Raw genomic sequence first — 12,105 nt, 5'->3', positions numbered from 1 at the left:
GACGCGAAGGTGAGTGGAATTTGCTCTCCCATTACTCCTGTCTTCTTCACAAGTTTGACATTCAATTTCTTTGATGCGCTTCTTACTTTTACTTCACAACATCACTTCTACAGCCCTTGCCTATTTGCACCTTAGTTATTTTTATATCTATTTTACACAGAGATATTAAGTGGTGGAGCATGCTTTTGGGTGATCATTTCATCACAGAAGTATCAGATTTTGGAGCCTAAAAAATAAATAGAACCTATCTTTCCACAAAATAAACAGAATCTATTTATGTATTTTCTTCGGGCAACGAGCGAGACACTTCCGTGGGCCTATTGCTCTTGAGTACAAGTTTTATCGTTCTAGGGAGGAAATGAAAGAAAAGAAAACAAAAAAGAATAAGAGAAAAATACTTTCGTCAAAATTATGATTTACTACTACAACAACTAATCTCTTCCCGGTGTTGCCGAGAGAATAAAGATATTTCCTTTGAAAGAGATAGAAGAGGCAATCAATAATTTTGATGAAACTCGAGTGCTCGGTCTCGGTCGTAGAGGATACAGAACAGCTTACATAGGGATTCTGTCGGAGTCACCATAAAAAAAGTCAAAAATTATGAAAAAGAGCGAGATAGATCAATTTGTCAATGAGGTTGTAATTCTTTCTCAAATTAATCATAGAAACATGGCAAAGCTTTTTGGATGCTGTTTGGAGATCGAAATGCCCTTATTGATCTATGAATTTATCTAAAATGGAGCTTTTTTTGGACAATCTCCATACTTTAGATGATAGTTCTGCATTGTCATGGGAAGCTCGTTTGAGGATCGCTGCAGAAACCATAGGAGTACTTGCTTATTTGCATTCAGTTGCTTCGATATCTATTTTACACAGAGATATTAAGCTATCGAATATTCTTTTGGATGATCACTTCGTAGCAAAAGTATTAGATTTTGAGGTTTCAAGATTTATTCTACCTGATCAAACTCATATAGTTATCGGTGTTCAAGGTACCTTTGGATACTTAAATCCAGGGCATTATTGAACAAGTCAATTGATAGAGAAGTGCAATGTTTATAGCTTTAGGGTCATTCTTCTATAGCTTTTAATAGGAAAGAAACATATTTTCTATATTGAACATAAGAATAAATGAAACCTATCGATTTATTTTCTCAAAACACGAAGCATTATTTTGATATCACGGAAGATCGTGTTATGAAAGAAGGGACTAAACAAAAGCTTCTGGAAGTTATTCAACTGTTAAGCGATTCATCTTATACTTTCTCTGATTCGATTGATCAAGCAATCGAAGGGACATCCAAGAATTATAGCTTAAAAAAAAAGTTCATGTAGTCATATTATAACTCACGTTAAGTGTGTATTGTAGTAGTATTTATATTTGTGTGCATTGGCAACCTAACCTAATGCATCTTATGCGTCCATCATGTAGTCATGACGTAAGAATGTGACGTTACAAATTTTCATTCTAAAGAATCCCAAATAAGATTGATATGGCACTAGTATGCTTGTATCTTATAAACGCTCGTATGTGTATTAATCTTATCTTATTTTTATTTGTTGTGTTAATAACAGTTATGATAATGATACTTATGTAAAAGCTTATTCTAGTAGTTAAATACTAGTTTCATATATATAAGAATGACAATAACCAATGATACTACACTCATTGGCTGGTTGCTCTTTTCTGGTCCACGTCAAAGGAGTAGCATTTTTATGATGATCAATATACTTTAACATCAAAATAGGAAGAACCATGGAAAACATGTGCTCTCTGAGATAAATTTTGTACACACCCATCAATAAGTCTCATTGGATGTACTTTTGTAGTTGTATATGCACGTTGTGTCTTTACTCTATTTTATTCGCTCTCAACGAAACACGAGGATTTCGCATCATCGACATATGATCATTGATTAGACTCGAGGAAAAGAAGAAAATAAGATAATTTGCTTTTATCAATTCGATTTACTGTTCTTTTCTTTATGAGGAAACGAGTTAAATATTTATCGCACATTATTAATTAGTTAGAATTCTCATGTTATTGTTGACTGTAATGTCATCAATTTACCATATTGATTTCAAAATCATGAAGAAAAAAAAGGAGATTCTATTCCAAGAAAACTATATTGGACCAACTTCTATAATAGAAAGTTTTAATATGGATTCCAACTTTGTCAATTTAAAAAAGCTTAGCTTCAATATATATTCACACACAATAATCAGATCACGGTTTTAGAATTATTGGCTTCAGTTTCTCAAAACCAAGAAAGGGAATGTTCGAACCATTACTTTTTAATTAAAAATAATTTAAAATATGAAGAAAAAAAATCATAATTTTATTTCTAGAATTTAAAAAATAGATGTATAACTATAATAAGTAAGGCTGATATAAAGAAATAAAATTTTAAAATTTTAAATCTAACAAAACACCTCTTTAAAAATTCCTTAATCAAACATAAAGCATCTCTCAAGACTCAACCCCACCTTCTTTGATTTAAATTTAATATTTTAGTCGCTGTACTATATACAATATATAGTTATTTATAAAAGTATTTAAACGACTTATACTTAGAACTGTCGGTTTAGAATCCAAGCCGCCAGTTTTGATCTTATAAAATCAGGAATCAAAATCAAATCATGAATCGATTCAATTCTAATTTTAATCTAATTTGATTTCGAATTGAACCAGAACAAGCTCCAACCAACGTTACGAGTGTACATAAGTCAATTTTCGTTCAGTATAGCCTTTGTATGTACTACATCTCATGCACATTATACATTTGTTTTATCAATACGTACCACATCGAGGAGCGATGCAAAGACTTGGTGGAAGTCAGTCCATTGATCTTTTTATTCTCATTTCACATAAGGTGACCCATGGTGATCGATTTGTCTACATGATGCAACGCAAGTAGCAGGACAAGGTCACTTGTAGAACGAAAGGTGAGTCTCTATCTCTTCTATCCAAAGCTGAAGCTTAGTGTTGGACTACATGATTCAAGCACGAGCTCCTGTGGGACGAATGCAAACAGGTGGATTCGCAAGGGCCACACCTTCGGTTGCGTGAACGAGATGTTCACGCTAGATAGACTCGTGCTGCTGCATTGACGACAAATGATCTAATGAGGCATGCTTAAACTGACTGCCTTGTTGACTTTCTAAGATACGAGTTGTTGAAATACTACGTCAACATCAATTGGAATTTCTAAGCCATACATATCAATTTAAAATCGTGCTCTTTCCTTTTCTTTCAAGTTCAAGAGGTTGTCAAGAAAAAGCCAAGTCTTCAGGATCTATTTTAATATATTATTTTCTATGTCAAACGAATTATTTCAAAACTCTGTGATTATCCTCATCGTGGAAAATGATGTTTAGAGGAGCCAACCATAATTTCTATTATCTAGCCTTGTTTTAAATACTCGACACTATTATTTTTAATTGAGTACTTTAGCACTACTTTAGTTTCTAATTTGATGATTTTCATCTTCATATATCATGCGTTGACACAGTTTAATCGTTACACTCATACATATAACTATAACTAGCAATCCATTCATAACAATAATGAGTTATTCATTCATTATTTTCTTTTTAACCATAGCATTGAGATTAACTCATACATAGTTTTTTGTATGAAAGTAAGCGAAGTTAGATTTCTTAAGCCTATGAATCTAAATGAATGTAAACTTTAATACAAAGACAGTATCAGTTAATAGGAAGGTGTAAAAAATTATGTGATAGATATATTACTGTTAAATTATGCTTAAGTACCTTGAGTTAATAGTTCAAATATAAATAAGTTAATAAATTAGTTATTTATTAGGTCAATTCATGACAATCGCACATGATAAAAGATTAAGGGATAAAAAAACAAAAAAATTAAAGGATTAAATTATAAGAGGCATATATTAGCTTGGATAGATTAAAAATAAATAAAATATATATATACTGAACTCTTGTGCCACAAAATGCCTAGTCTTCGTATCAACCTTGTCAGATTCCTCAAGCAACCCAATGTAAAATTCAAACATAATATCTCTAAGGATAGTTTCTCTTCGAATGAAGAGATAATAATACTCCGATAGAAAATCCTACATTTAACTTCAAAGATAAAGATATTTCTTGGCAAGCCATAATAACTTCAATGATACGAAACAGCACTACTGAAATGATCATTGTTGGCTATTAGTGGATGAGTTAAATCCCAATTTTTTTTACTAATTATGGGCTTTTATTAGAAAGTAATTTCATATCTAAAATAAATTAAGAAATGACTAGTTCAGGATTAATCCTGCTATCAATATTGGCCCATAAACTAAATAATATAAGTTTTTAGATTATAGTCATGCTATATTGTCCTACTGATGGCTTGACTAGTTGTCCTCTATTCAAATCCGAAGAATAAATCTCACTGAAACAGGAAAATAGAAGAAAGAACGAGTTAACATGAAAGCCTTTAAGAAAGAACGAGAAGATAATAGCAACCCGATGAAAGGATCCAAATATGATATCTCACTTTTATATGGATGCTTTAGACGACTATAAGCATAGGGCTAATGCTAGAAAAATGTGAAAGCATGACTATAATCTACAATTAACTAACTTCAATGTCAAGGACATTACTTAACAAGCCAATAATAACTTTTACCATACCATACTGCACTATCCGATTAGTACTTTGAAATGATACTTGTTTGACTACTAGTATATGAGTCAAATACCAATTTTGTTACTAGTTGTGAAGGATATACCACATTTATGGAATCCAAAAGCCACGTATATGTCCTAAAAGAAGTTATATTTCGCAAACTAGCTAAATCTAAGACAACAAATGATGTGGGAGTAATCAGAATGACATGATACACAAATATTATAAACTGATTACGTGAATTTGTACAGGTGTCAACTCCATTATTTCTATTATATACTTTTATCGAAACGTTAAACCGTGATATGTTGTTAGGGACTCAATTTTTCAGCATGGAGAAACGTATCATAACGATGGAACAGCTTCTACAAGTCCAAATAGATTGCAATACACTCTACAATTCTAGTCATATCTGTTCAGTAATGTAGTTCTAATTATTGCTCTGAATCAAATACTCGGAAGACAACATTTATATTTTTATTCCCCTTCATTCCCATTTTAACCTTTGAAGTGTTGGTTATATATTACTCAAACAAGAAGGGTTTGGTCTTCAGAAAAAAAAATATATTTTAAAATTCTAATTTTATTTATGTGGTTTTATTATTTTACTCTAATATTGATTTAAATTGTTTTCCTAAATTATCTGAGGCGTTGTGCTTGCAAATTATTAATCTAAATATTGGTTAGTTCTATTTATTTTAGGGCTCAAGTCAAGTTTTTAAGTCAAAATGCATGTTTTGCCTCCTATTTGAAATTTCCACGAACACAAGGATTTTTTTTTCAAGGGAGGACAGATAACACAAGTTAGCATCACAATATATTCTACCATAGGACTTAGTGTAAAGACTTGGAAGTCAAGGTCCATTGTCGTTTTGGAGATGTGATACTCATGGCATTAATCTTTCTCCTGTTTGAACTGGCATGTCAGATAAAATTAAGAAATCAATTATAATATTTCCAAGAATGGAGACTTTTCTCCTTTTTTTTATCCTTATATATATTACCACCATATACAAACTCTAAAGAGGGAATGGTTGTGAAGCAGGTGTCATGATAACTTGAATTGATTCTCACCCTGTCATCATGAAATCATGCTCCATTCTCGTTCCACCAATTTATTCGCATTCCATTGTAGGTGCTGTTGCACGTTGTACCTAATTCTGTTCTCTTTTCCTGGAATTCACAAATGCCTGTTGGATGTGAATCCGAAGGCAAACTTGAAACCGAGTAAAGAACCGATTGTTCTTTTGCAAGATCATACGAGGCAGCAATTGGATGTCATCAGACATCTTATCAGGTGAGCAACACAGTGTGAATGGTTTAATTTCCAGGTGGGTTTTTCTCAATCTATCCCAATCAAGCTATCGGACTCGATGATGGCTTGTATTGACTTTATCGTTGAAAGATATGCAAGCGCGATTCATCAAACTTCATTTGTCTCAGTCACGTAATGTAAAAGGTGAGGCCATATGACCACGACAATGCCGGTTTTACAACGATACTTCTGCCGAGCCACCAACGAAGGAAGACTGGCTTCACATTGAACCAAATTTATGGCTTATAAAGGTGTTGTTGACTTTATGAGTCAAGCACAAGCTCAGGTCGATACCCAGAAGCCTTCTAAAGTCAGTTGTTTATGCGTGATTAACAATTCCATAATGGTCATAATATACACGAGTAAATTACGCAACACTTAGTCAGTATAGCTATTCAGCAATCACACATATAATTCGTAGACATATTTGCATGCAGTATTGGGTTGTTCATTTTATTTTCTTTTTCACCGTAGCATCGAGATCTAGTCGGATATTGTTTTTGTACGATGGACAATGGAATTAGATTTCCCGAGCCTTTGGAAGTGGCAATGATTCCAATACTTAGTCGTTTGGAGAAAAAAAGATGTATTGCATGATAATTGGTGGCCGATGGAACAGCTCTGACGAGTTCAAAGAGGTAAGCAGTACACACTACAAGTCTAGTCAACTTTGTTGATTGGCTTGCCATCTCCATCTGCAAGTGTGGTTAATTATAACTCCAGCAATTGTTTCGAGCACATCATCTATATCAACGACCTAACTCCCTATTGCAGGTGTCCTTCAAGATAGAGCAACAACCAGAGACGCGAAGGTGAGTGGAATTTTCTCTCCCAACTCCGGTCTTCTTCGCAAGCTTGACATTTAATTTCTTTGCTGCGCTTCTTGGTTTTCCTTAATTACATCGATGCAAAACGGATGCATATGATCAAACGAATTCTCTTCTTATGCTGGAGATCCTCCATATCTTGGGCTATATCTAGAAATATGCAGACAACCTCAGTAGTATCATGCTTGGGAATTTTGCTACTGTTAATTATCATACATAGCTTCTCCTGTGGCTGTGTTTATGGTATTACCGTAGAGTGTTTTATGTATTGCCCATGTCGCCGATTCAAGTTACTCTCTGACCTGCAGGAATCCCGCTTTATCGAACAGGACTGAGGCAGCTGGAAGAGGGAAAGTTTAGTCTCAGAGAGAGAGAGAGAGAGAGAGAGAGAGAGGATGGGGTGGGTGGAGCTGTTGCTGCTGCTTCTGACATTGAGTTCAATGGGTTCAACAAATGTAGAAAGCGCATCGACAAAGGAAAATTTCACTTTACCTTCCAATTGCACAAAAAGATGTGGCAATATCAATTTTGAGTACCCTTTCGGGATAGACAAAGGTTGTTATCGTCGGGGCTTTAATCTTACTTGCAAGAAAAATACCGACCAACCTCCAAGGCTCTTCTTGGGTGATGGAAAACTCGAGGTCACTAGAATCGATTTGGATATTGGGACTGTGCGCGTCAAGACACCCATTGTCACCATGGATTTGGATGAGAAGTTCATTAATGTTCCGTTAATTGACCTTCAGGGTTGGCCTTACTCTTTCACATCATCAGAACAGAAAATACGTAACACCTATTTTGATTTTACAGATAATACATTGCTAGTGTCTGGTTGCAACGCCGTAGCCTCTCTACTGGATCCCGTTACTAATGATACTTTTGATACTTGCGCAACTATATGCACTCCCAATGGCAACAGGTATTGCACAATTGATCTCTATAATTGGAACAGGACTTCTTTGGGGATTCAATTAACTCGACTCAACCAGACTGAGTTTCATCTTGTCAATAGCTCCAGCATCAAAATCTTTCTTTATGATACAAGAAATATTACTGATGATGATCTCACAGAAATAAGGAAGGGAAAAAGCACAAAAGCGGAGGTCGCCCTATCTTGGTACATCAAAGACCATCCTACCTGTGAAGAGGCTAAGAATATGACAAACTACGCTTGCATCAATCCCAATAGTGACTGCTACGACGTCCTTAATAATGCCTACACGAATTATAATTTTGGGTACTTTTGTCGATGTTCTCTTAATTATCAAGGCAATCCATACCTACCCGATGGCTGTCAAGGTAATATTCCTCCTAATCTCTCCTTGTGTGAGTTCGTTTAGATAAGCATGACCTGCAGCAAGCTATGGATATTATTACAGACATGCTAATTTTCTCCGTTATGGTTTATTATCAGTCAAACAATAGAGTCTACTTGATATAATTGCTTGAACCCCATGCTCATTAGATATTTAAATGGTACAACATATATTGGATCTGGTTTTGTTGGCAGTGTAGCTGTTATAACCTTCACACCCTGGCCATTTGCCTTTGCCATCTCCACCTCCTGAGCCACAGGAACACAAGAAAATGGCATGGTTGTCATGGATACAATCCTGCAGCTTCTAGCTCTCATGATCGCTACTCACTCGTTTTCAATACTTGGCTTACAATTCTGCATCTTTAAACATATGGTTCACTTCGTATCGGTAGATGCTGACTTGTAAGATATAAATCAAATTATAGAGTCCGTTTTGACCAATCAGAAAAAGAAAAACATGGTAACCTTGTGGCAATTTTCTGCTGCTGACCTGTTTGTTCATATCAACAGAAATATCTCCTACTTTTGCTCCGGACAAAGGCTGTCAAACAAAATGTGGGGGTATTAGCGTCTCTTTTCCATTCGGGCTAAAAGAGCGTTGTTACAGAAGCCAGGCATTTGCTCTTACATGCAACGAGACATCCAAACCTCCCACTCTCTTCTTCCACCGCTATTACATAGTGCACAATATCTCGTTGGAGGAAGGACAACTGGTAGCCAGCGCACTGAACACAACACCAACCATTAGTTATTTCGGTTCTTACATTTATTACTACAGCTACTTTTTTTCATATGAAACTGGACCTTTCGCTCGACTTGAACAGCAGTCCATCTTTAGTTGGGTAATTGAGATTCAGCATTGCGAGGAGGCCAGACAGAACAAGGACACATTCGCATGTGTCGACAAAAACAGTGTATGTGAGGACATTACCAAAACTTCTAACGAAGATAGTTGGGGATATCGTTGCAATTGCGCTAAAGGTTATCAAGGAAATCCATACATTGCCGATGGATGTAAAGGTACTCAAAAGCCAAAATTCTCTCTCTCTCTCTCTTGTGCATGCACTATGACATACAACAGAACCACTTCTCAGAATGTTGAAAAGCAAAACACACGTGAAACATTAGCCTTCCGAAGTTTTCTTTCTTTCTCATAAGTACAATGATAGATGTTATTTGCATAATTCCCTAAATATCCTTATCGAACATCACCTAATACCGGTGCCTTAAAGCTATATTTTAACTGCATGTCTCTATAACATACTAGAATCAATACATGTAAGATGGTGTCAACTAAGTTTACACACAAGAATTAACACCACTACGCGAGATTTTAAGGACGATCGCACCCTTGTCAAGTTGACACTCTTAGTTCTTCTATTTTAAAAAAGGACTCTTGAAATGCTCAGAATCTTTTTCCTCCGGTAGAAAGTAATATTAATTAGGAATGAATACCGTGCATCACAAAACTAATTTGATCAATGTTGATGCTAGAAATGGAAACTAAATTGTCAATGTGCATGTCTTTTGTGCTTGAACCTACTGAGTTATTTTTGTACCTCACATATTTAGTTAATATATTATACTTTTAAACAAAATAAATTGTCAATGTGCACCTCATAAAATTTTATTATGTAATAAACTATGTGACTAAACCTTTGCTGATAATCATTTTTAAATTTCTGACACTATATATATATATATATATATATATATATATATATATATATATATATATTGCAATTTGGGTTCTGAAGTTAATGTGATATAATACTACTAATTTTTTTTTATGGTTTCTTAGATATTGACGAGTGCAGCGGTCCCAACAATTACGATTGCAATGGGACATGCATAAATACGATAGGTGGTTATGAATGCCTTCCTCCTGACAAAAAACAGACAGTTTTGTTAGGTAAGTTCTCCAAACTTATTTGCTTACAAAAATGCAAAATAAATATTACCATGTTTGACATAAATCAAAAGGTGATTAAATATTAAAGTACATAATCTGCAGCGTGAGAACAAAAAGGAAAGACTAGTGAAGCTAAAATTTGAGTGGTATTGTGCAGGTGTCATAATCGGTGTAAGTCTTGGCAGTGGCTTATTGCTCTTAAGCATAAGTTTTATCATCCTAAGAAGGAAATGGAAGATAAGAAAGCAAAAGAAAATAAGAGAGAGACACTTCCAGCAAAATCATGGACTACTATTACAACAGCTAATCTCTTCTAATGAAGACGTTGCTGAGAGGACAAAGATATTTTCTCTAGAAGAGATAGAAAAGGCAACTAATAATTTTGATGAAACTCGAATACTCGGCCACGGAGGACATGGTACAGTTTATAAAGGAATTTTGTCGGATCAACGTGTAGTCGCCGTAAAGAAGTCCAAAATAGTAAAGAAGAGTGAGATAGATCAATTCATCAATGAGGTTGTAATTCTTTCTCAAATTAATCATAGAAACATCGTAAGACTTTTTGGATGCTGTTTAGAAACAGAAGTTCCCTTATTAGTCTATGAATTCATCTCCAACGGAACCCTTGCAGACCATCTCCATGTTTCATATGGTAATTCTGCATTATCATGGGAAGATCGTCTGAGGATCGCTATAGAAATTGCCGGAGCACTTGCCTATCTACACTCAGCTGCTTCAATATCAATTTTACATAGAGATGTTAAGTCATCAAATATTCTTTTGGATGATCATTTCATGGCAAAAGTATCGGATTTTGGAACCTCAAGATTTATTCCGCTTGATGAAACTCATATAATTACTGCTATCCAAGGCACCTTTGGATACTTAGATCCAGAATATTACCAGACTAGTCAATTGACGGAGAAAAGTGATGTTTATAGCTTTGGGGTCATTCTTCTGGAGCTTTTGACCGGAAAGAAACCTGTTTTCTCCATTGAACATGAGAACACGCAAAACCTATCGATGTATTTTCTTCAAGCAATGAGAGAGAAGCATTCTTTTGATCTCGTAGAAGATCGTGTCATGAAAGAAGGAACTCAACGAGAGCTTTTGGAAATTATTCAATTGATAGAAACTTGTTTGAAGTTGAAGGGGATTGAAAGACCTACTATGAAAGAAGTGGAACATAAATTACAAAGCTTAAAAAGGATTAAAAAGAAGGAAGGATATCCCATTCGAGAAGGTATGGAAGAAACCGAGTATCTGTTAAGTGATTCATCTTATACTTTTTCTGATTCAGTTGACCAAACAACTGAGGGGATGTCTAGGAATTATAGCTTAGAAAAAGAATTCTTGTGGTCATTATATAATCTACGGTGAGCTCGTATTCTACTTAACTATTCATATTTGTATTTCTATTTCGTATGATATTACATGTTATGTGTATAATATTGAGCATTAAGTATTTCATGTAGTGCTCGTGTGAGTATTGCTATGTCTTATATTGTGACTGAAAAATTTATATCCTATAAACACTTATATAATGTTATCTGTTGTATGCATAAGTATTTTATGTAGTCCTCGTGAGTATCGTTGTGTCTTGTATTATTATTAAAAAGTTTGTATCCCATAAACACTAATACAGCGTTATCCTTTGTATGGATCAGATCATATATAAACAGCTATTTCACTTAATGTCCTAGGTTAGTCTATTGTTTGAATTTCTATCTACTTAATTATCAAGGCAATCCATACCTACCAAATGACTGTCTAGGTAAATACTCCTCCTTTTATCTCTCGTTGTGTGAGTTCGATTAGATAAACATTATCTGAAATAGAAATGATTAAATATAGTACACGCATGATAAGTTTAAATATTCTTCGTTCTCCTCTGTTATGCTTGATAATGATTTCTTTCTTTGACAATTAAACTGGTAAAAGGGATGTTTACTTGTGTAGACATCCATCTCACTATTAGATAAGACTGTTACGATTTGGACGATTTTGATTTCGATTCTAAGCTCAAATTTTTTAACTAAAAAATAATTTTAAATATAAAAAATCATAATTAGATGTGTAACT

General features: G+C 34.5%; 1 protein-coding gene across 1 annotated transcript; it reads left to right on the top strand.

The window, feature by feature from the left end:
- Positions 1-6,783: 6,783 nt before the first annotated feature.
- On the top strand, positions 6,784-11,488 carry LOC103975056 (wall-associated receptor kinase 1-like). The gene is made up of 4 exons (XM_065139399.1): positions 6,784-8,092; positions 8,622-9,131; positions 9,913-10,023; positions 10,181-11,488. The coding sequence occupies exons 1-4, from the start codon at positions 7,189-7,191 to the stop codon at positions 11,401-11,403; spliced, it is 2,748 nt and encodes a 915-aa protein (XP_064995471.1). The 5' UTR covers positions 6,784-7,188; the 3' UTR covers positions 11,404-11,488.
- Positions 11,489-12,105: the final 617 nt, after the last annotated feature.

This window comes from Musa acuminata, chromosome BXJ3-2, assembly GCF_036884655.1.
Source record: "Musa acuminata AAA Group cultivar baxijiao chromosome BXJ3-2, Cavendish_Baxijiao_AAA, whole genome shotgun sequence".
NCBI lineage: Eukaryota > Viridiplantae > Streptophyta > Magnoliopsida > Zingiberales > Musaceae > Musa > Musa acuminata.
This window is presented reverse-complemented; position numbering and strand designations above follow the sequence as displayed.

What these genes read in the sequence shown, in the direction of transcription:
- LOC103975056 (XM_065139399.1), top strand. Translation starts at nt 7,189, where the DNA reads ATGGGGTGGGTGGAGCTGTTGCTGCTGCTTCTGACATTGAGTTCAATG. An exon ending in CATTGCCGATGGATGTAAAG is followed by an intron (nt 9,132 to 9,912) that starts GTACTCAAAAGC and finishes ATGGTTTCTTAG; the next exon opens with ATATTGACGAGTGCAGCGGT. An exon ending in AAAACAGACAGTTTTGTTAG is followed by an intron (nt 10,024 to 10,180) that starts GTAAGTTCTCCA and finishes GGTATTGTGCAG; the next exon opens with GTGTCATAATCGGTGTAAGT.